This window comes from Manis pentadactyla, chromosome 3, assembly GCF_030020395.1.
Source record: "Manis pentadactyla isolate mManPen7 chromosome 3, mManPen7.hap1, whole genome shotgun sequence".
Classification (NCBI taxonomy): Eukaryota; Metazoa; Chordata; class Mammalia; order Pholidota; family Manidae; genus Manis; species Manis pentadactyla.
In genome coordinates, this window is record NC_080021.1 from 8384401 (window position 1) to 8410015 (window position 25615).

General features: G+C 42.2%; 1 protein-coding gene across 11 annotated transcripts in view; it reads left to right on the top strand.

Annotated features, from left to right (window-relative positions):
* ZFAT (zinc finger and AT-hook domain containing) overlaps nt 1-25615 on the top strand; it is a 317588-nt gene that overhangs the window by 248149 nt on the left and 43824 nt on the right. For all 11 annotated transcript variants that reach the window (XM_057497721.1, XM_057497719.1, XM_057497722.1 and 8 more), the window contains 2 exons: nt 3571-3709; nt 21271-21389. In XM_057497721.1, coding sequence (XP_057353704.1) covers nt 3571-3709; nt 21271-21389 — 258 coding nt within the window. The remainder of the gene's footprint in view (nt 1-3570; nt 3710-21270; nt 21390-25615) is intronic.

Consider the following 25615-nt stretch of genomic DNA (forward strand, 5'->3'; position numbering starts at 1 on the left):
CATCTGTACACTTTTTGCCAATCTGCACACAGTTCTCCTTGTTAGCAGTTCTCTCAAGGAGGGGTCGCAGGAGATAAAAGGAGTTGAAACTCTCTTGAGGCAGTTTATCTGCTTTGCCAGAAGAAGGATGATGTGGGCTCTCGAGCCTGAAGTCAGGTTTGCAGGACCATTTCTCACTTTACTTGCCCCTTCCAGCCGCTCACACCTGCTGACTGCCCACTGACTGCCCAGTCCTGGTTGTACCGCAATTTGGGTGGGTCTTTCCTATTTCTATGTAAATGCTAACTTTTATAGAAAAATGTTAACAAATTGTTGCAAAAATAGTTTCATAATATTTTCTTAGAGGTGAAAGCACTTGAAAATATTTTAATTTCTGTTTTAACTTTGCACATAATCATATAGTGGCATTTTAGACCTCCTGGTCTCCGCTCAGCAGATAGATGAGAGAGCCTAATTTTTTTTGTTTTTTTTTTTTTTGTTTGTTTTTTTTTTTTTTTTTAGATAATTATTTTTTATTGAAGGGTAGTTGACACACAGTATTACATTACATTAGTTTCAGGTGTACAACACAGTGATTCAACATTTATATACATGATAATTCTAAGTACCAGCTATCACCATACCAAGTTGTTACAATATTTTGACTATATTCCTTATGCTATACATTACATCCCGGTTGCTTATTTATTTTACAATTGGAAGTGTGTACTTTTTCTTGGTTGTTGTTGTTAGGGCATCTCTCATTTTTATTGATCAAATGGTTGTTAACAACAATAAAATTCTGTATAGGGGAGTCAATGCTCAATGCACAATCATTAATCCACCCCAAGCCTAATTTTCGTCTGTCTCCAATCTTCTGAAGCATAACGAACAAGTTCTTACATGGAGAACAAGTTCTTACATAGTGAATAAGTTACATGGTGAACAGTACAAGGGCAGTCATCACAGAAACTTTTGGTTTTGCTCATGCATTATGAACTATAAACAGTCAGTTCAAATATGAATACACATTTGATTTTTATACTTGATTTATATGTGGATACCACATTTCTCTCTTTATTATTTTTAATAAGATGCTGAAGTGGTAGGTAGATACAACATAAAGGTAGAAAACATAGTTTAGTGTTGTAAGAGAGCAAATGTAGATGATCAGGTGTGTGCCTGTAGACTATGTGTTAATCCAAGCTAGACAAGGGCAATAAGACATCCACGTATGCAGAAGATTTGAGAGAGCCTAATTTTTTGCCTTTGTTCCAGGTCCTTTGTTTAATAAACTCGTGGGGGGCTAAAGCTTAGGGATCTCTTACATGGAGGACTGAGTGGAGCACATGCTGTGCAGCACAAAGTATCTGAGACCAAAGGATGGCCTTCATGTGGGGTGGAGTCCCCCCCCCCATTTCAGAAAGGGTTGGCTCACTGGATTAACTTCCCTGTGTCTTTCTGTCCCAGAAAAGCCCTTCTGGGAATAACAGCATTTCCTTTATAGGCCAGGGTACACCTTTCTCTGGGCTGGAGTGACAGGTGGAGAGGGGAGGGCCAGGCTCTGGAGAGGTTTCTGAGGAAGCCTGGGCAAGACTCAGCTATTAGTTGAATTGTAAGAGAGAAGGACATGTCTAGGGTGATGCTCAGGGTTCTGCTTCTGGGTGATGGGCTGATTTTCAGAAAGATAGTGAGTCTGGAATTATGCATGTTTATTTTGAGGTGCCCGTGGAATATCCCCATAGAGATACTTGGAAGAGTTGAAAATTCCTATTGTGGTTTGGGAGAGATCACAATGAGCTAAATATCAACACGTAAATACAATCATTGGAGCCACAGCAGGGGAACACACGGGCCCCAGGACAGAGCCGTGGAGAAAGCCAGGCCTTCCTACAACCTGGGAGGCAGATACAGTAAAATAAACCAAGAAAGTTCAGAGTGGGCGAGAACCCGGTGATGCGGTGTCCCCCTGCCGCAAACGTCTCAGTGGGAGGTAGCAACCAGCTGAAGGAGGCAGGAAGGGAGTGGGTGCGAGGTCTGCAAGACCACTGGCGGTGCCCGTGGCAGAGGTGTGCAGGGTGTCCCTGATGGCAGCAAGGGACGAGAAAGGCCTAGGCAGTGGCAGAAACTGCCCTGCCTGAGGTGGGCTGGTTGGGGCAAAGGGCCAGGAGAGCAGTGACCTAAACATGGGCAGGGTATGGTTTTTCTTTCACCCCTCCCTTCATTTCTCTCTTTCTCTCAGTGGGAAGACATGAACACATCTGTACCCTTGCAAGGGAGGAACCATTGAAAGGGGGGCTGATGAGAGCGCAGGAGGGGGCCATTCCCTCCCTGTTTGTACCTCCCCTTCAGAGCCCTGCTGTGGCTGGCTTCGCTCCTCTGGGCCATAGTGGTGAGAGACTGCTGACCTGGAGGGCTGAGGAGTCAAGGGTTTGGAGGCCCTGATAGACACAAGGAGCGTCCGCTCCCACAGGCACACTGCAGTGGTGTAACAGTGCTGATGTACACGAGTGCTTTCTGTGGCCTCTTCGGTGGTGGTTTACATTGTATCACTTCCTCACCTCAGTCTTACAAGGCAGCATTATTATCCCCATTTTATATGAGAAGCTCAGCACTCAGAGAAGTTTCGCCGATTGTCTGCGGTTCTTTGCAGGTCAGTGCCAGAGGTCAGGTGAACTTGCTCTTTCCGACTGCCTTGTGCCAGTCAGAGTGCTGCTGCCCCGGGGCATTTCCATGCTTTCCCCAGGGGCCAGGAAGCTGCCTGTGCTACCAAATGCGCCCTGAGTGCAACAGGACAGTACAAACATAGCATTCTGCCATGAAGTTGTACAGCATGCGGTTCAAAGGGACACTAATACTGTCCCAGCTGGGAATGAGGCATGGCCTAGGACATCTGGGTGTACATGCATCGTCCAGCTGATGTCCGGGTTTCACTGGGCTCCCCAAGAGGACTGAGCAGGCCCCCTTCCCTTACACCATATTTTACAAGCCCCCCAAAGCAGTGTGCAAGATGGCAGACAAGGCTGCAGGACCCATTTGTGTCCTTAACCTGAAGAATGCCTGGTCTTACCCAGGTGGAGGGCTGGAAATAGATTTTACCATACGGATTTCCCTGTTGGTGGACAGTGGTGGGTTGACACTTGTGTTTCTGCAAGTCCTTTGTAGGTAAATACTGTAGAGGAAATTGTTTAGTTAAAGAAGCAAGTATATCAGGAAATTAATTGTAAACGGAGCTAATTTGAAAGTTACTCACATAAAAAAAGTGTTAGATTGCTGTGTTTTAAAAATTTTCTTTTTGACTAAGCACTGTAAGTTCTGGGGTGACCAGAAAAGGGAAAGAAACGGAAGCAAGCAGATATGGCAGAGAACCCTTCAGCCCTGGGGATGCCGCACCTAGTCACCTGGCTCAACATTCTGAGGTCATGACTGTCCCAAAAGCACATCCCAGGGGGGCAGCCTGCTCATCAGCTTTCAGGGTGTCAGACCCTTGCAGAGGAGAGAGTAGTGAAGGAGGACCCGGGGGGCAGCTTGTCTGTTCCCTCGCGTGGCTCTATCTCACCTTTGCGTGACCCCTCCTCCTTGTCCCTGCAGCCTTTCCGCTGTGCCCATTGCCATTATTCGTGCAACATATCAGGCTCTCTGAAGCGGCACTACAACAGGAAGCACCCCAGCGAGGAGTATGCCAACGTGGGTACTGGTGAGCTGGCAGCCGAGGCGCTCATCCAGCAAGGTAGGTGGGGGCCCTCTGGGCCTGCGCTGGTGAGCTGTGACCAGTTCCAGCTCAGCCCTGATCCCTGAGCTCTTTGTTTCGTTAACTGCTCCTCCTCACTGTGGTCTTCATCCCCCTCCTCATTATTTTGACCAGCATTGCTTATTGCTGGGATTGCATCATAGCGACCTAGTGGAAGTCTAAAAGGACACAGTGATGGCGCACCCACAGACTTTACCTCCCAGCCCCCAAAACGTGCATTTCTCAGCACTTCCTTCTGGTCGTTGTCCTTGAATACATTTTGCTAAATGGAAGTTCCTGGCTTACTTTCTTTACTAAAATTGATTTCACTTTCCTTTGGTACCTGCCTTCCTTAGTATAATTGCCAAGGTTACAGTGGAAATATCCCCATTGTATTTAGCCGTGCTCCTATTGTGGGACATTGTAGGGTTTCCATATTTTTCTTTTATTGCAGTTACATGTAATGGCATGGTAAACATGTGTGCTTCCTTAGCTTACTTGAAAATGTTTATTGTATTTGCCTGAAAATATTATCGATGCTCATCCTGAAATGGAAAACCATTTGGAACATTTAAACTAAAGAGAATGAATACAAACTTCTAATATTTAAAAGTTTGGGTTTTTTCCCTTCTTTTTTTCAATAAATAATCATATATTCTGACTTGAAAGGGTTTAGCTCATGTGTTGTTGCCAGAAAAATGCTGTTGTATTTAAATGTGCACTTCAGTAATTCAACTGAAAAATGATTGCAGCGTGCAGTGGGTCAGTTGCTGATCTTTCCCGAGTCCTATAACTGTTTGAAGCCAAAGACAGTTTTAGAAATCTGTCCCCAGTAAACAGAGATGTGGGACTGTAAACTCGGCTGCAGCTGGGGACTCTCAAGAGTTTTCTGAGGCAGCATGAAGCTCTGCTGCCTAGAATTGGCATGAAATGCATCTTCATGTAAAACAAATGAATCGACTGTATCCTTCAGCACTTTTGGTGACAGGGCTGATGTATAGAAATAGATGAACAGCATTAAAAACTCAGGATAATTTTAAAGCCATCCATCTGGGGTACTGGGAAGCCTGTGCCTTGTGTTTTCTTTCTCGGCAGTTTGACGGAGCTGGAGAGAGCAGGATGGTGCTGTGGAGGGTGGAGGGCCTGCCTCAGATCTCTGTTCTCCTTCTTCAGTCTTGCCATTTAGGCAAGTCACCAAACCTCTCTGCCTCAGGCCCCACCTAAGAGTGGGTTTGAAGCAGCCTCTCATGTGATGGGGGAGAAGGTCAAATGAGAGGACACTTGAGCACTTAATACATTTTCATTTCTTTTTTTTGTTTCTTTCTCTTTCTTTTGTGAAACTATCTGTGCCCTCTAGAGCCATTGCATCATTTTTGATGACTTCTCCTCTGTCCAGGAATCACAGAGGAGAGAATGGACTGCCTAGAGTCACAGTAGATAACTAGAGCAGTGGCCTAGAGCCTCGTTTTAACATCCTTCACACTCTTGGGTTGGATTGGCAGGAAATAGATGTTTACCATGGCGGTTGGGACAGGCGTGGGGATCTGATTGATGATGCTATCATTGCTCTGTGCTTGCACACTTTCATCATTGCCTTGCAGAAAATGTGCTGAGGTCGAACTGTTTCATGCTCTAAGTTTTCACTTAGCTTTCTAAGATCCTCTGTAATCTATTGGTATTCCATGCCAGCATCTGGGTTTTATTTTTATTCCTTGCAGATTAAAATCTTTGCAGGTATCTGTGGTCTTTTTAGATACTGATATATTTCATATGCCCCCTTTCAGGGCCATATTGCAGAGGGACAAAACTACATGTCTCTTGGCTCTTAAGAGACACTGTGCCATTGTGTTCCAGGGTGAGAGCTATTTTTGAGATCGGATAGCTGGTTGGTTATGAGGGCAGCTCAGAAATCGCAAGAGCACAAAGTTCACACTGTTCTTAAATTTGAGAGAGGGAAGGAGAATGGAGGGAGAAAGTGGGACTGGATAAAATTACAGCATTTGGAAACGCTGAGTCATTTGGTACCATTGGAATTCTTCATTTTCTTTTGATTAATTTCAAGTAATTCTCCCCATCCCAGCTTGTTTTTATTTCCCTCTTCTACTTGCTTCTCAAAAAATATCTTCATGGAGCCATATAATTTCTTGTTTTGATATAGAGGAATGTGTTAAAATGATAGCATAGTAAAAAATAATGAATTAAATGTAGTTTTCTCAAAATGGTGTTACAGCCTCCTTAAGCCCAGCACAGTGACTCCTTGCCCATCAGCTGTGTTTAAACAACAGCGTGCTGGGACCCAGGGAGAGCCATCCATTGCTGGAGAAGGTTTTCTTTCCCATCTGTCCTCCGGGCTCAGGGATTGGGAATGGTGGCAGCACCACAGAGGAGCTGGAGAAGGAGACCTAGGTGTTCGCTTAGCAGACATCACTGTTCCGTGGAGGTTTCTGAGGGGAGGCACCTGGGGTTTTCCCTGGGGTCTGGGTAATTGCCACGGTGCCCCAGAAGCCCTAGAGTGGTGGCTTCCTAGGCACCCACCAGGTGTGTTCTGCAAATGTTTAACAGTTGGCACCCCAGGGGCAACCCGATCTGTAGCATTTGCCAATTTCTATGGTATAAATATTTCCACGGTGGCCAATTTGAAGCTGCCACTGTGCTGTCACTGAACTGGGAAGAGATGTCACAGCTTGTTGTGAGCCATTTAGAGCCAGCTCCAGCACACCTCTGATCCTGGTCCAGGGGTGACGCTGCCAGCAGCTTGCCAGCTGGGCACCTTCAGAATGCACCAATTTCCTCAGAACTCTGGTACTTTATGGTAATTAGACATGTACTGAATGCTATGTAAATGTTTTAGTGCCTGCTTATATTTGATGCACTGCTGATATTTTGAAGGCAGATTGGACAGTCTCTTGTTTATTCCTCTTAGCCCATCACATTTCGTTGTATGGGTTCGAGGCATTTCCCCACACAAATGCACATTTTCAGGGTGTATTGCTCCAGTGCACCTGCCCCTCCTCCCCTTGACATACTCCCACTTAAGCTGGTCAAGGGCTCATTCAGCCAATCTAGATCGTGAGAGGTGTAAGATGCTCTGGCGCTAAGCCCTCGAGTCGTTAGATACTCCTGGAGCTCACTGTGGGATGAAGACGGGACTTGGCAGGCTTGGTCATTTTCTAGTGACCTCAAAGCACTCCTGCAAGTGCCCCTAGTCCTTAGCATGAGCACAAGTTTGGGAGTCAGATGGACTTACAACAGGGTCTCTGGCCACTGTGGCCCTTGGACCAGCTACTTCTCTGAACATCGGGTTGCACATCTTCAAAGACAGGGTGCTAATGGCAGAGATTCAGTATTGTTCTCCAAGATCCCAGCCCATCCCTGACATGCAGCAAGTACTTGATAAACAGCTCAAATGGACTACGTGTTTGTTCCCATATTCCTTCCTCACGTGTATCTCTTGAGCTCCTACTGTGCCCAACCCTGTGCTGGACACCAGGCTGTGGTGGCGTGTGTTGCTGTTTACTGCCTGGGTTGGAGACGAAGGCTAGGCAGCTCCTCACAGCTTCGTGATCTGAGGGTAGCAGAAAGCATGTGCTCCTGCGCTGCTCCTGCAGGGGGATTTGCTGCATTCCCAGGTGCCAGCCCTTCTCTCAGAGCCCAGTTCAGAGGGCCAGGGGGGTGGGGGAAGATAGCTGAGATGAGAGAAGCAATGAGAGGAGAGTCAAAGGGAAGGCTTAGTTTTGGCATCTGCTAAAATCGTGGCATTATTTTGAACTACTGTATTAGAAAAATGTGAATCTGTGTACATAGTCCTATCTTAGTTTTTCACACCAGATTCAGGGAAAATAGTATAGATGAAAAATCAGAAACTATCTGGTAACAGAAAAGTAATTTATTTGATTTTGGGACATTTTTATTTTAAAATAATGTTTACCAGGGCCCCCAGTCCATGCATTATTGTAGATGCTTCCAGCAATGTGATGCTGTGCTGTGTTATTGATTGTGAATTTATGTTACTTTCTCTCTCACAAAGGCCCTATGAGGTCAGCATCATCACTCCTGTTTAAAAATGAGTCAATGCAGGAGGGGAAATGACCGACCTGGGCCACAGAGTGAGCAGGTGGTCAAGCCACACCTGATTCTGGTCCACAGTCTGGTTCCTTACCACTGATGGGCTGATGTCCCCTCAAGTTCGTCTCAAGTTTGCACTTGTTAAAGAGGAGGAAGAAGACGAAGAGGCATGGTTCCAGTCTAGAATACTGATGGGTTCAAATTTGCTACTAGTCATGTGATAATGTGTTGACAGGTCATACACCCGGAGTGCTGGTTACTCTCGTATTTCTTTCTCTGAGGTCTAGTTGGTAGTCTGACCCTGGGCCAACTCTGGGAGTGTCTCTCTTCTTTTTTTTTTTTTTTTTTTTTTTTGTAGATAATCATTTTTTACTGAAGGGTAGTTAACACACAGTATTACATTACATTAGTTTCAGGTGTACAACATAATGATTCAACATTTATATAGATGACAATTCTAGGTACCAGCTCTCACCATACCAAGCTGTTACAATATCCTGACTATATTCCTTATGCTATACATTACATCCCGGTTACTTATTTATTTTACCATTGGAAGTGTGTACTTTTTTTTTTTTTTTTGTGAGGGCATCTCTCATATTTATTGATCAAATGGTTGTTAACAACAATAAAATTCTGTATAGGGGAGTCAATGCTCAATGCACAATCAGTAATCCACCCCAAGCCTAATTTTCGTCAGTCTCCAATCTTCTGAGGCATAACAAACAAGTTCTTACATGGAGAACAAATTCTTACATAGTGAATAAGTTCTTACATGGTGAACAGCACAAGGGCAGCCATCACAGAAACCTTCGGTTTTGCTCATGCATTATGAACTCTAAACAGTCAGTTCAAATATGAATACTCATTTGATTTTTATACTTGATTTATATGTGGATACCACATTTCTCTCTTTATTATTATGATTTTTAATAAAATGCTCAAGTGGTAGATAGATACAAGATAAAGGTAGAAAACATAGTTTAGTTTTGTAAGGGACCAAATGTAGATGATCAGGTGTGTGCCTGTAGACTATGTGTTAATCCAAGCTAGACAAGGGCAATAAAACATCCACGTATGCAGAAGATTTCTCTCAGAACAGGGGGGGTGAGGTTCTAAGCCTCACCTCTGTTGATCCCCAATTTCTCACCTGATGGCCCCCCTGCGACTGTGCCTGTCTTAGGTTGTTCCTCCCTTGAGGAATCTTACCCGTCTCTGGCTAACCAGTCATCTTCCGGGGCCATACAGGGAAATGTAAAGTTGGTAAGTGAGAGAGAAGCCTTATTGTTTGAAATGGTTTGCTTTTTATTTCTTTGCATATTTATGCCCTGTGGCTTCTATGCCCAGCATTTGTCTTGAGGTATCTTTACCACTTGGAAGAATTATGATACTCGGTAAATTTGATATGAGGCACGAATTCTATTTAAGGGTTGTAATTAGGAAGGAAGAAGAAAAGCTATAGAAGTAGCAGGCGGAAGAAAACATGGGAAGATTGATTATTTCTTTGACATATCTTCTTGTAGAGTAACTTCAGCATGTATAGGTTTTAAGCTACTACTTAAATTGTGCACACACATTAACATAATAGGAGTATAGTTACATAATCAAAGCATATCTGTATTTACCAGCCATCTCCAGTGAAACCAAGAAAACCAGTTAGGCACCTTAGGCATTTGTGAAAACTTATCTATGATATGGTGGATATTGTCTAACTGAACTTGAACAGTCTGAGAGAAATCAGACAAATTAAAACAACCCATTCCTGGGGAATGTTCACATCCCTTATGTTCTTTTAACAGTAAATAGTCTGTAGTTGTAAGATTTTGGAGCACTACAATTTGCACTTCTCCTAATTCTTGGTTGAGTTCCAACAGTATAGATCCAGTCAAATTTGTTGTTTTACTGTATGCACAGGCCAGCTTAGATATCTCCTTCATTCCTGTGGCAAGTCCAGGAGCTGGTGGGATGAGTGCATCTACAGCTGTAGCAGTGCGTGGATCTTTGTTGGGGTTTTTTGATGATCATCTTCTGGCATGAGTCTTCCAGAGAGTGCTGATGTTGGAAGTTCTTTTTCATATCGTATCTTAGTTCATTTTTGGGGTAGCCCAATTAGGCTTTGATCCTCTGTATAAACACAAACAGACCCTTTGCCTACACTTTTATATGCCCTTTATACCCTTGTGTAGAACTCATTGGAGGTTACCACACAGGAACTGCTTTTTTTTGTTTTGTTTTGTTTTTGGTATCACTAATCTACACTTACATGACGAATATTATGTTTACTAGGCTCTCCCCTATACCAGGTCTCCCCTATAAACCCCTTTACAGTCACTGTCCATCAGCATAGCAAAATGTTGTAGAATCACTACTTGCCTTCTCTGTGTTGTACAGCCCTCCCTTTTCTCCTACCCCCCCATGCATGTTAATCTTAATACCCCACTACTTCTCTCCCCCTTATCCCTCCCTACCCACCCATCCTCCCCAGTCCCTTTCCCTTTGGTACCTGTTAGTCCATTCTTGAGTTCTGTGATTCTGGTGCTGTTTTGTTCCTTCAGTTTTTCCTTTGTTCTTATATTCCACAGATAAGTGAAATCATTTGGTATTTCTCTTTCTCTGCTTGGCTTGTTTCACTGAGCATAATACCCTCCAGCTCCATCCATGTTGCTGCAAATGGTTGGATTTGCCCTTTTCTTATGGCTGAGTAGTATTCCATTGTGTATATGTACCACATCTTCTTTATCCATTCATCTATCGATGGACATTTAGGTTGCTTCCAATTCTTGGCTATTGTAAATAGTGCTGCGATAAACATAGGGGTGCACTGATCTTTCTCATACTTGATTGCTGCATTCTTAGGGTAAATTCCTAGGAGTGCAATTCCTGGGTGAAATGGTAGGTCTGTTTTGAGCATTTTGATGTACCTCCATACTGCTTTCCACAATGGTTGAACTAACATACATTCCCACCAGCAGTGTAGGAGGGTTCCCCTTTCTCCACAGCCTCGCCAACATTTGTTGTTGTTTGTCTTTTGGATGGCAGCCATCCTTACTGGTGTGAGGTGATACCTCATTGTAGTTTTAATTTGCATTTCTCTGATAATTAGCGATGTGGAGCATCTTTTCATGTGTCTGTTGGCCATCTGTATTTATATTTTGGAGAACTGTCTGTTCAGTTCCTCTGCCCATTTTTTAATTGGGTTATTTGTTTTTTGTTTGTTGAGGCATGTGAGCTCTTTATCTATTCTGGACGTCAAGCCTTTATCGGATGTGTCATTTTCAAATACATTCTCCCATACTGTAGGGTTCCTTTTTGTTCTATTGATGGTGTCTTTTGCTGTACAGAAGCTTTTCAGCTTAATATAGTCCCACTTGTTCATTTTTGCTGTTCTTTTCCTTGCCTGGGGAAATATGTTCAAGAAGAGGTCACTCATGTTTATGTCTAAGAGGTTTTTGCCTATGTTTTCTTCCAAGAGTTTAATGGTTTCATGACTTACATTCAGGTCTTTGATCCATTTTGAGTTTACTTTTGTATATGGGGTTAGACAATGGTCCAGTTTCATTCTCCTATATGTAGCTGTCCAGTATTGCCAGCACCATCTGTTGAAGAGACTGTCATTTTGCCATTGTATGTCCATGGCTTCTTTATCAAATATTAATTGACCATATATGTCTGGGTTAATGTCTGGATTCTCTAGTCTGCTCCATTGGTCTGTGGCTCTGCTCTTATGCCAGTACCAAATTGTCTTGATTACTATGGCTTTATAGTAGAGCTTGAAGTTGGGGAGTGAGATCCCCCCTACTTTATTCTTCTTTCTCAGGATTGCTTTGGCTGTTCGGGGTCTTTGGTGTTTCCATATGAATTTTTGAATTATTTGTTCCAGTTCATTGAAGAATGCTGCTGGTAGTTTCATAGGGATTGCATCAAATCGGTATATTGCTATGGGCAGGATGGCCATTTTGACGATATTAATTCTTCCTAGCCATGAGCATGGGATGTGTTTCCATCTGTTAGTGTCCCCTTTAATTTCTTTTAAGAGTGACTTGTAGTTTTCAGAATATAAGTCTTTCACTTCTTTGGTTAGGTTTATTCCTAGGTATTTTATTTTTTTTGATGCAATTGTGAATGGAGTTGTTTTCCTGATTTCTCTTTCTGTTGGTTCATTGTTAGTGTATAGGAAAGCCACAGATTTCTGTGTGTTGATTTTGTATCCTGCAGCTTTGCTGCATTCCGATATCAGTTCTAGTAGTTTTGAGGTGGAGTCTTTAGGGTTTTTTATGTACAGTATCATGTCATCTGCAAATAGTGACAGTTTAACTTCTTCTTTACCAATCTGGATTCCTTGTATTTCTTTGTTTTGTCTGATTGCCGTGGCTAGGACCTCCAGTACTATGTTAAATAACAGTGTGGAGAGTGGGCATCCCTGTCTAGTTCCCGAACTCAGAGGAAATGCTTTCAGCTTCTCGCTGTTCAATATAAAGTTGGCTGTGGGTTTTTCATAGATGGCCTTTATTATGTTGAGGTACTTGCCCTCTATTCCCATTTTGCTGAGAGTTTTTAACATGAATGGATGTTGAACTTTGTCAAATGCTTTTTCAGCATCTATGGAGATGATCATGTGGTTTTTGTCTTTCTTTTTGTTGATGTGGTGGAAGATTTTGATGGACTTTCGAATGTTGTACCATCCTTGCATCCCTGGGATGAATCCCACTTGGTCATGGTGTATGATCCTTTTGATGTGTTTTTGAATTCGGTTTGCTAATATTTTGTTGAGTATTTTTGCATCTACGTTCATCAGGGATATTGGTCTCTAGTTTTCTTTTTTGGTGGGGTCTTTGCCTGGTTTTGGTATTAGGGTGATGTTAGCTTCATAGAATGAGTTTGGGAGTATCCCCTCCTCCTCTATTTTTTGGAAAACTCTAAGGAGAATGGGTATTATGTCTACCCTGTGTGTCTGATAAAATTTCGAGGTAAATCCATCTGGCCCGGGGGTTTTGTTCTATGGTAGTTTTTTGATTACCGCTTCAATTTCATTGCTGGTAATTGGTTTGTTTAGATTTTCTGTTTCTCCGAAAGCTTCTGTGATGACTGCCCTTGCACTGTTCACCATGTAACTTATTCACTATGTAAGAATTTGTACTCCATGTAAGAATTTGTTCGTTATGCATCAGAAGATTGGAGACTGACGAAAATTAGGCTTGGGGTGGATTAATGATTCTGCAATGAGCATTGACCCCCCTATACAGAAATTTATTGTTGTTAACAACTATTTGATCAATAAATATGAGAGATGCCCTCACAAAAAAAAAAAAAAAATATATATATATATATATATATAAACACACTTCCAATTGTAAAATAAATAAGTAACCGGGATGTAATGTATAGCGTAAGGAATATAGTGAAAATATTGTAACAACTTGGTATGGTGATAGCTGGTACCTAGAATTATCATGTATATAAATGTTGAATCACTGTGTTGTACACCTGAAACTAATGTAATGTAATACTGTTGTCAAGATTTTCTGTTTCTTTCTGGTCAGTCTTGGAAGGTTGTATTTTTCTAGGAAGTTGTCCATTTCTCCTAGGTTTCCCAGCTTGTTAACATATAGGTTTTCATCGTACTCTCTAATAATTCTTTGTATTTCTGTGGGGTCCGTCATGATTTTTCCTTTCTCGTTTCTGAAACTGTTGATTTGTGTTGCCTCTCTTTTCTTCTTAACAAGTCTGGCTAGAGGCTTATCTATTTTGTTTATTTTCTCAAAGAACCAGCTCTTGGTTTCATTGATTTTTGCTATTGTTTTATTCTTCTCAATTTTATTTATTTCTTCTCTGATCTTTATTATGTCCCTCCTTCTGCTGACCTTAGGCCTCATCTGTTCTTCTTTTTCCAATTTCGATAATTGTGACATTAGACCATTCATTTGGGATTGCTCTTCCTTTTTTAAATATGCTTGGATTGCTATATACTTTCCTCTTAAGACTGCTTTTGCAGTGTCCCACAGAAGTTGGGGCTTAGTGTTGTTGTTGTCATTTGTTTCCATATATTGCTGGATCTCCATTTTGATTTGGTCATTGATCCATTGATTATTTAGGAGCGTGTTGTTAAGCCTCCATGTGTTTGTGAGCCTCTTTGCTTTCTTTGTACAGTTTATTTGTAGTTTTATGCCTTTGTGGTCTGAAAAGTTGGTTGGTAAGATTTCAATCTTTTGGAATTTTCTGAGGCTCTTTTTGTGGCCTAGTATGTGGTCTATTCTGGAGAATGTTCCATGTGCACTTGAGAAGAATGTAGATCCTGTTGCTTTTGGATGTAGAGTTCTATAGATGTCTATTAGGTCCATCTGCTCTACTGTGTTGTTCAGTGCTTCTGTGTCCTTACTTATTTTCTGCTCGGTGGATCTATCCTTTGTGGTGAGTTTTTTGTTGAAGTCTCCTAGAATGAATGCATTGCAGTCTATTTCCCCCTTTAGTTCTGTTAGTATTTGTTTCACATATGCTGGTGCTCCTGTGTTGGGTGCATATATATTTAGAATGGTTATATCCTCTTGTTGGACTGAGCCCTTTATCATTATGTAGTGTCCTTCTTTATCTCTTGTTACTTTCTTTGTTTTAAAGTCTATTTTGTCTGATACTAGTAATGCAACCCCTGCTTTCTTCTCGCTGTTGTTTGCTTGAAATATGTTTTTCCATCACTTGACTTTTAGTCTGTACATGTCTTTCGGTTTGAGGTGAGTTTCTTGTAAGCAGCATATAGATGGGTCTTGCTTTTTTATCCATTCTGTTACTCTGTGTCTTTTGATTGGTGCATTCAGTCCATTAACATTTAGGGTGACTATTGAAAGATATGTACTTATTGCCATTGCAGGCTTTAAATTTGTGGTTACCAAAGGTTCAAGGTTAGCTTCTTTAGTATCTTACTGCCTAACTTAGCTCGCTTATTGAGCTGTTATATACACTGTCCGGAGATTCTTTTCTTCTCTCCCTTCTTGTTCCTCCTCCTCTATTCTTCTTATGTTGGGTGTTTTGTGCTGTGCTCTTTCTAGGATTGCTCCCATCTAGAGCAGTCCCTGTAAGATGTTCTGTAGAGGTGGTTTGTGGAAAGCAAATTCCCTCAGCTTTTGCTTGTCTGGGAATTGTTTAATCCCACCGTCATGTTTGAATGATAGTCATGCTGGATACAGTATCCTTGGTTCAAGGCCCTTCTGTTTCATTGTATTAAATATATCATGCCATTCTCTTCTCGCCTATAGGGTTTCTGTCGAGAAATCTGATGTTAGCCTGATGGGTTTTCCTTTATAGGTGACCATTTTCTCTCTAGCTGCCTTTAAAACTCTTTCCTTGTCCTTGATCTTTGCCATTTTAATTATTATGTGTCTTGGTGTTGTCCTCCTTGGATCCGTTCTGTTGGGGGTTCTGTGTATTTCCGTGGTCTGTTGGATTATTTCCTCCTCCAGTTTGGGGAAGTTTTCAGCAATTATTTCTTCTAAGATACTTTCCATCTCTTTTCCTCTCTCTTCTTTTTCTGGGACCCCTATAATGCGGATATTGTTCCTTTTGGATCGGTCACACAGTTCTCTTAATATTGTTTCATTCCTGGAGATCCTTTTATCTCTCTCTATGTCAGCTTCTATGCGTTCCTGTTGTCTGGTTTCAATTCCATCAATGGCCTCTTGCATCCTATCCATTCTGCTGATAAACCCTTCCAGAGTTTGTTTCATTTCTGTGATCTCCTTTCTGGCATCTGTGATCTCCCTCCGGACTTCATCCCATTTCTCTTGCGTATTTCTCTGCATCTCTGTCAGCATGTTTATGATTCTTATTTTGAATTCTTTGTCAGGGAGACTGGTTAGGTCTGTCTCCTTCTCTGGTGTTGTCTCTGTGATCTTTGTCTGCCTGTAGCTTTGCCTTTTCATGGTGATAGGAATAGTCTGCAGAACTGGGACGAGTGACGGCTGGAAGGACCTCCTTTCTTGTTGGTTTGTGGCCCTCCTCTCCTGGGAGAACAGCGGCCTCTAGTGGCTTGTGCTGCGCAGCTGCGCGCAGACAGGGCTTCTGCTTCCTGCCCGGCTGCTATGGAGTTAATCTCCGCTGTTGCGGTGGGCGTGGCCTGGCTCGGGCAGCTACTCCAAAGTGGTGGAGTCGCGTTGGAGCAGGAGCTGCTGGGAGGCTATTTATGTCCGTAAGGGGCCTCCCTGCTCCCTGCAGCCCAGGGGTTAGGGTGCCCAGAGATCCCGGATTCTCTACCTCTGGATTAAGTGTCCCTCCCTGCCCCTTTAAGACTTCCAAAAAGCACCCACCAAAACAAAACAACGACCACCAAAAAAAAAAAATTTTTTAATTAAAAAAAATAAAAAAAAGGTGGCCGCTCATTTTTGTTTATTCTCCGGCGCCAGCCTCAGGCATCTGCTCACCGGCCTTGCTGCCCTGTTTCCCTAGTATTGGGGTCCCTATCCCTTTAAGACTTCCAAAAAGCGCTCGCCAAAACAAAACAGGAAAAAAGAAAAAAATGGTCGCGTGCTTTTCTTATGTCCTCTGGCGCCAGGCCTCTGGTGCCCGCTCACTGTTCTTGCTGCCCTGTTTCCCTGGTATCTAGGGCCCCGCACATGCACTGTGTCTGCACTCTGGCCCGGATGGCTGGGGCTGGGTGCTCGGCAGTCCTGGGCTCCGTCTCCCTCCCGCTCTGCCTGCTCTTCTCCCGCCGGGAGCTGGGGGGAGTGGCGCTCGGCTCCCGCGGGGCCGGGGCTTGTATCTTACCCCCTTCGTGAGGCGCTGGGTTCTCTCAGGTGTGGATGTGGTCTGGATATTGTCCTGTGTCCTCTGGTCTTTATTCTAGGAAGGGTTGTCTTTGTTATATTTTCATAGATATATGTGGTTTGGGGAGGAGATTTCCGCTGCTCTACTCACGCCGCCATCTTCCGCCTCCTTCCAGTGTGTCTCTCCTTAGAGCTTCCCTGTGGTTGCCCAGAGGATCTCGGACCTCAGGACTGTGGGAAATGTGTGGGGAACTGGGAAGAACTGGGGAGATCTTTCTGAGGCTCCATTTACCAGGTGGTCCTCGATGGGGTTTGGGATGTCACCCTGGCTAATAATGAAATGCACTTTGTTTTTCCTCTGCTGTATTTTTCCTTAATGCTGGTTTTCTTGGGTGTCCCGCAGGAAGGGGCTGAGGTTTGAGATAGGATACGGATATCCTGTGTCCCATGCCGGATCTCACCTAACGGTGTGCCATGTCACCGGGAGCCCTCCAGCTCAGTGCTTGCGCATGGTGCCCACCTGCCCGCTCCCCTGAGTGCACTCCCTGGTTCTGAGCTGGCACGCTGGCTGGGTTGCAAGCAGGCCCTGAATTAAGAGACAGCTAGAAGTGAGAATGAACAAAGTCCAGTTCTGTGTTTCACTTTACTATTGTAAAATAAAATTCTGCTGTGTCCACTTCCCTCGATAGAAGCTGTTTCTGTTCCAGTGGCCCTTGAGCACCTTCACTAGTTTCCATTCCTGCTGTAACAAATGACTGCAAACTTGGTGGCGGTTTAAGACAACACAACTTCATAGAGCTCTGAAGGCCCGGAAGTCGCAGATGGGTCTCCTGGGCCAAAGGCAGGTTTGCTGACACATCTGCGTTCCTGCTGGAGTCTCTGGGGTAGAACCCCATTCTCTTGCCTTTCCAGCTTCTGGAGGCTGTCCTCGTTCTTTGGCTTGAGCTCCTTCCTCCGTCTTCAAAGCCAGCAATGGCCAGAGGACTCTCATATCCCATATCCCAACTCTGCCTGTCTCATCCGCCTTCTTGTAAGGACCCTTGTGACCACATTAGTCCCACCAGGATAATCCAGAATCATCTCCCCACCTCAAGATCCTTAACTGAATCACATCTGAAAGTCCCTGTCACCATGGAAGGTAACACATGTTCTGGGGATCAGGATGTGAATGACTTTTTTTCTTTTTGTATGTTTATTTACTTTCCACTATAATAAAAACCCAACATACTTCTCTTTCTTGTTTATCCACATTCCATTCTAGACTGTCAGCTCCATTCCAGTGCCAATCTTAGAGCCCAGTCCAATTTATAAATGGGTCTCCAGTACTTTTTTTTTCCAGCTTTACTGAAGTATAATTGACAAAGTTATAAGATATTTAGGATTCCTATCATCATTAATTAATGCCCATATTTAATCCTTTTGTTGTGAGGAACATTAAGTTCTACTGTCTTAGCAAATTGCATTTCTGTAATGCAATGTTATCAACTATAGTCTGTTTTACACTAGATCCTCAGACTTATTCTCCTATAACTACAAGTTTGTGCCCTTTTACCAACCTTTCCCTATTTCCCCTACCATCCCACCCCTGGCAACTACTTTTCTTCTCTCTGTCTCTATGAGTTTGACATTTTTATATCATTTTTGATTCCTCATATAAGTGATAGCATGTAGCATTTGTCTTTCTCTGGCTTATTTCACTTAGCAAAATGGCCTCAAGGTACATCCATGTTGCTGCAAACAGCAGGCTTGCCGTCTTTCTTCGGCTGAATAATATCCCATTGTGTATATTCCACTACTCCTTTATCCTCTCATCTTTTAATGGATACCTAGGTGGTTTCCATGTTTTGGCTCTTGTGAATAATGCTGCAAAGAACACGGGAGTAGGGATATGTCTTCGATATCCTGTGTTCATTCCCTTTGGATATATGCCCAGAAGTGGAATTGCTGAATCATATGATAGTTGTATTTTTAATTTTTAAAGGAAGCTTCGTACAGTTTGCCATAGTGCTGCATCAGTTTACATTTCTACCAGCAGTGTACAAGGATTCCCTTTTCTCCACCGTGTGTCTTTGTGTGTCCATTATTCCGCTTACCATGGTGCCTTTGTTAAGGTTAGAAGTTTTAGCATTTTCACTGTAGAGAAAACTAAAACCTGAGAGCTTCAGGAAGTGGTTCTAGGTCACATGAGCGGGTGCCAGATTCAGGTTTCTGACTGCCCAACCCACTCTTGCATGCCATTCCGGGAGTTACATTATTGGAAATGAAATTGAATTTTCAATAATGTCAGCCACCAGTGCAAATATTTTAACGGCTGAAACTCCTCCAGAGTATATTGTGTTCCAGAAAGAGCAAAGGATGCCATGATCTTTGGTTTTTGAAATTGCTCCTGTATTCTCTTCTTTGGCCGGCTTCATTATCCCTTATGAGGAAATTGTGATTTGTGGGTTTGCAGTCTTTTTGGTGTACACTTAATATCAATGCTCCAAGTAAATTCACCAGGTCTTCCTGTGACCTTTACTTTGCATTGCCTAAGAATGTAGTGAATTGAAATAGAAGTTCATTTCTTTAAGCTGTAATGTCAGTTAATTGGCACTGTTATACATATGGTCTAGTTACATGTTTCCATTTGTTCTTTAAAGTCACTATGGCAAAGGTTGAAGTTTTAGTTAATGTGGAGGCATTATCATATTAATTTTAACTTAGACATAATATAAGGATGTTTTTCTCCCTAAATTAGTTTTACGATTAACAGTACCCCAGGAGGAACTTACCATTTAATTTTAAAGCCTAAGTTTAACTTTAAGTAGTTTGCTTTTATTCATTGCCCCATATTAAATCTTTATGGGAGAAGCAGCATCAATTTAACCAAAAGAAAAGGCAGAGGCTCCACACCTTGGAAAGTATTGAAAGATGTTCATAGGAAAAACCAGCATTTTGGATGATTAATAAGTGATAACAAAAGAGGCTAAAAACTAAGTTTGATTATCCTCTAGGCAAGAAAGAACAAACCTATTTGGATTTTTGCCCCCCCAAAAAAGAGTGCAGAATGTTTAAGTTTCAGAAAATAAGCATCTGTTTGAGCTGTCTTTTCTGTAGAATATTCTGGAAGTTTAGAGTTTGGCGTTTGCTGTCAGTCATCTTGCTGAGTCCTCTCTGACTGTTGGGCCTGTTGGGCTGTCTGTGCCCCCCAGAGCAGGGAGGCTGTAAGGCAGTGAGCCGAAGGCATAAGGGGACTTGCTCTTGGACATCTGGGTTGACTTCCGCTTCTGATTATGACTATTCCTGACTCACCACCTCAGGAGTAGACAAAAAAGCTCAATTACAGAACAACACACTGTAAAATTCCATGACATGGAATTGATTCAGGAGATCAAACACATCATAGCTGCATCTGGAGATGGTTAAACTGTTTGTTGCATCTCCATGAGATTAGTCTGGTTGTTATATACTTTGTCAAGACAACCCTGTCATTAGGACAGAATCCCTCCTTAGAAACCAGTGAGCAAGAAATAAATGTCTGATGCTGGAGGAAACAGGGGCACAGCAGGTCCCAAGGGCAATAGGACAGAGTCAGCAGAGAGACCAGCTGCAGACACCAGTCTGTCTGCTGTGTCCTGGGCAGGGAAGGAGTGTGATCAGTGCAAAAGACAGAGAGAGGACACAGTGGGGAGGAAGGGAGACAGGCCAGAGGTGGAGGCTGGAAACAGGCCACACAGGGCTTGCAGTCCACAGTGAAGGGTGGGATTTTGTTCTGGGTGTGATGAAAAGCCACTGGAGAGGTTGATGGCTCTGAGAGATGTGATCTGGTTTATTTTTTTAAAAGACTGTCTATGCTGGGTGAAGAGTGGACCAATAGTGGAGGACCAGCCACTGAGGGACTGACGTTTCACTGCCCCAGCCACACCTCATGTGGAGGCCTGCTGGTGCCAGCAGTTAGCATGACTGGCCTGCTAAAAGGCCTGGTAGATTTGGAGACCTGATGCTATACCCACTCCTGAGGCTGCTGGTTTGCTTCTGAAAGCACAGTCTGTTAAAGTGGTTTCTGTTCAGTTGTTAATTTAGTTGCTGCCTCTGATAACCATCTTAGAAAGACAGTCTTTTGTGTGACTGTTAGTTTTTTTTTTTAACCTAGGGTTTTACATTCTCTTAATTAAAGCACCCCAACACTTCTGGAATATGTGCAAAATTTCATCAGTTCAATAAATAATGACATTTCAGGATGTGACCAGCTTTTTAATTTACCCTTTACTGGGGAGTTTATACCAGAAGCTCAGCTTCTGATGTCAGGGAGACTGATAATCTGCCTCTTGGTTTTAGTGTTTTGAGACAAAGGTGCTTGAGAAAAGCAGCCACTGCCCTGTAGTTATTTCTATTTTCTAAATTACTTTCTTTCTTCAAATAAAAACATATGGAAGAATTATTAAAGCCACTTATCTACTAGGCCAAAGAAATATTGTTACTCATCTTAACTTCTCTCTGTGCCTAAAATGTTAAGTACACATCAGGTTGTCTGCAAATGGCTCATTTAATAGATGGAAAGAAGTACATTAAATTTTAAAATATCACCCCTGAAAAGCACATATACTGTTGAAATTTTGCTCTAATACTAAGGTAAGCTTGGACTGGATTAATTACTGGAGACAAAACAACATATGTCCCTTGGATTTAAAGCATTTGGATGGAGGGCAGACTGTGGAACTTGAATGTGCTATGAGTGTGTCTTTTTTCCTCTGTCTGTGCTTCCAGGTGGTTTGAAGTGTCCTGTTTGCAGCTTTGTGTATGGCACCAAATGGGAGTTCAACAGGCACCTGAAGAACAAGCACGGCCTGAAGTTGGTGGAAAATGAAGGAGACCCCAAGTGGGAGGTAACTTTTTAAAATACGGTATTAAACCTGGCATTTCTAGGCACAAATGATGAATCAGGCAAGCCCAGGTCCTGGGCACAGGCGGCCAGGTCATTGGGTTTCTCAGTTGCGGAACTTGGAAATCTTTTAGGCATGTCTTCTGTCTGAGCTCTAACTGGGTGAGATCTGGGTCATGCATGTAAATTCTTACTCTTGTTGAATTTAGACCTTTTTGTGAATGTCTCTATTGGTCTCACATTTTCACTTCTATTATTTGCAAATTCAGAGTTTCAGATATTGTATCTAAAAGAATGCTTGCAAGGAATATATTATCAGTCCTCACCAGGAGAACTGGGGAGGGCTCCATTTCCTGACTCTAGGCCCTTTTCTCCCTCTACAAAAGACATGTGCTCCTACCTGTCAGCTTTGTTTTGCCCTCAGGTGTTCAAACCAGTCACTTGGTTGAAAACACATCTACAATAAAAGCCACTAGCTGTCTCTCTTCAAATACCAGATTTCACTTCCATGGACTAATTGCAAGTTATCTAAGGCAGGTTAGGATCTTTGACATGATAATTCTTTGTCATAGGAGGCTGTCCTGTGCATTTCAGGATGTTTGGTAGCATCATTGACCTCTACCCACTAGACACCAGTAGCATCCCCAGTTGTGACAATCAAAAATATCACAGACATTGCCAGTGTCTCCCAAGAGGTCAAAATTACCTCCAGTTGAGAACTACTTTTCTAAGGACTTTCTGGAGCTGGAATATCAGAGCATCTAGTGGTTAAGAGTAAGTAACAGCTTTCAAACAAATCCAGCAATACATGAAAAAATAATTGGTCATAGAAATGTGGGGTTAATCTAGAATGCAAGAGAAGGGTGGCTTGTTCAGAGGGAATATGTTCATATAATTCGTCATAATAATAGAACTAGGGAGAAAAATAAATGGTTTTCTTCACAGATACACAAAAGGCATTTGACGAAATTCAGCATCCACTGATTAAAAATAGCCAATAAAGGAGAATTGGATCAATATATTCTTAAGGTGAAAAAATATATATATGTCTCAGCCCAAAAGCCAGCATCTTACTTCGTGGGGAAACATTGGAACATTTCTCACTAAATTAGGAGCCGGACAAGGATGCCCCAGGAGCTCTGCTCTTTAATGTCATGTGGTCAGTGTCAGCGGGTGCATTAGGTAAGGCAAAAAATATAGAGATATAAGAATTGGAAAAGAAGAAATAAAGTATCTGTATCTGCAGATGACCAAATTACAGTTTTAGAATATCCAAAAGAATGAATGAAAGACTATACATGATAAGCAGCAGATTAAAACTTCAATATTAATTATGAATATATATAGAGAGAGGTTAGTGCAAAAGGATCAGAGACTTAAATGTAAAAACAGTGATATTACAAATACCAGAAGAGAATATGGGTGAATTAATTCATTTATAAATTGAGAGTTGGAGAACTTTTCTAACTGCATCTCAAAGACAGAATCATTAAGGGAAATGATTGAAGAAATTTGACTACATGAAAAGAATTTTAATAGTCTTTGGAAGAGATTTCACAAACCAGGTAAAGAAACAAAGGACAAAAAATACTTTCAGTCATATCATAAAAAAGGATTACTACCTTTACATTATACAAGGCTTCTAGGGATAGTGATGAGAAAGACCAACAGCCAACTGCCCAGCAGGAAAATGGGTAAGAAATAAGAAGGGTTCATAGAAAACAAAATGCAGTGACCTTAAATATCTAAAAACATGGTCAACCTCACACACAATATATGTTAGTTAAAACTAAGCAGAGAAGTCTCTGTTGGAGAAGCCGAGGGGAAACATGCACCCTCATACATTGCTGAGTGGGGACACAACATGTTATGACCTCTGTGAATTTAGCAATATTTAGTAAAATTACGTATGCATTTCTTTATCCATTAACTAAACAATCCCAGCAATAAAAAACCATCCCAAAGTTAATACTGACAAAAGTGAGAAAAGGTATCTGCATAAGGCTATGAATTGCAGCACTGTTGTATAGCTAGAGTGATAGAGTGTACGTACACATACCCCAATAGGTGGATACAGAGATGACTCCAGGTGCACATGTATACATGATTAGTATAGATATACATGTTTTACTTAGCTTTTTGTGCTGAGAGGGCCCAGAAGCAGTGATACCCTAGTGGCAGTGAACACACCTAGTATCCAGATCTTGGTTTCCCAATAGGATTCTCCAATAAAATGAAACACTGTCCCTTTGAAAAGTGTTTTATTCCAGAGCTAAGGCAAAAAATATTTAAGATGATCCTGGAGCATTTTGTGGTCCAGGGAAGTAACAACATCCTCCCAACCAAAAAAAATGGAGGCCTGTCAAAGAGACACATGAGACAACATGAAGACTTCTGAATGGCCAAGCTGGAACAATTTGAGTAAAAAAATAAATAATGATAGTGTTGGACAATAACTCAAAGAATAAAATGAATATCTGAGTCCATACTGATATGAATGCAAGACTAAATAAATAAATAAGTGATGGGGAAGGAACCCACAGAAGAATTTAGGATAATGTAGAAGGAACAAGGAAAATGATGGATTACCATTAAAACATCAGTTGTAATTCCAGCAGACAAGATTCAGCGATGAATGCTAAAATTAATAGGCAAGATTTAAGGAGAAACAGAATGCTTATATGGCCTCAAAATATCTCCCCCCCAAATATGTATTAATTATAGAGGGAAAAGCAGTGCTTTAGAGTAGAGGCATCTGGCAGACACCATCCTCACCATGTGACCAGAGGCTCACATCCTCAGTCATAAGTCATAGCGACATCATTGTCACCTGATGTGATGCGTGCCCTTCACCTTGTGATACTCTTCAAAAATCCTCAGCCTCCATCTAATCGTGAGAATCCGTCAGACACATCCAGATGACTGAAGGTGTGTGGGGGCAAATGCCTAACCAGTACTCCTCAAAAGTGCCAAGGTTGTGAAAGCCAGGGAAAGGCCGAGCAGCTGTCACAGGCGGGAGGAGACCACTGAGACACGATGACTGCATGCGCGTGGGGCCCTGGAGCAGAAAAGGCTGCCCACCAAAAAGCCAGTGCGTCTGATAATCAGGGGAAGCTGGGTGAAGGGTATTTGGGAACTCTGTTACCTTTATAACTTCTGAAAATCTAAAAATAATTTTTAAAAATGGTTATAAAAGGGGGGCCATTATATGTGGAAAAGGTAGAGAGGCAAGATGGTACAGGTAGGAGAGAAGCTGAACTTCTCTTAGCATACCCAGTCAGCATGTCCATTAGTGTACCAGCTAGTGTGCCTAGTTTGCCTGCCCAGTAACTGTACCCAGTTGTATACAGTTGATTCAGAAGCCATGGAAATATTTTATATGTAAGAATAAAAAAAGTAAAGTTTAAACAAAATCCTAAAAATTGAGAGTGAAATAAATGATTCTAACTGTTACCAAAACAATGGCCTAACTACACAGGGACTGGATTGGGTCTCCCTAGTGGGATTGAACCTGAGGGCAGGAGAACTGTGAAAACACGTACTGTTGTCAGGAATCTTGTCGTTGGAGGTAGAGTTGACATTGTTCCTCTGAGGCTGTTGTGTTTAATAACTAGTAACACATATCCAGCATGTTTGAATCCATAGGTTTATGATGATACTGAGGAAAGACTCATAAGTCACCTTTGTAGGATATTAGGGAATCAACTCTATTTTGATAAATAGAACTCTTATTTTGGTAAATAAAGGCCAAGAACCAAGCAATTATTTTACCTTTTCTAAACAAACTATACCTCAGCATAACCAAATGTTTGATGCAGCGAAGATTCTCTCTAGATGTATTCCAGCTAAAAAGGAAGATTTACAATGTACGGCACTTTGCAACCCTCCTATGATGTCATGGATCTAGCAGTGATCGTCAGTTACCTGCTAACACCACAAAAGCAAAAACAACAGAGACACTCAGACAGCAGGTGTCTTCTGGTGGAAGTATGTCCAACATAACCCCTGAAATGTTCCTGCCAAAAAGGGAACCAGTATCTGGTGAAGTTGTTACATCTACCAATTTACAGGCGATACAGTGGGCAAAGGAACACCTGAAATGATTCTGTGGTCATGCAGTCAGCAAAATCCAGACTGTTGGAGACTCTAGAGACCACTTGCTTCAACAAAACTACTGAGGGAGAAAGTCAGAGTTGGGAGAGAACCTGTAAACAGAGGTCTTATGAGATG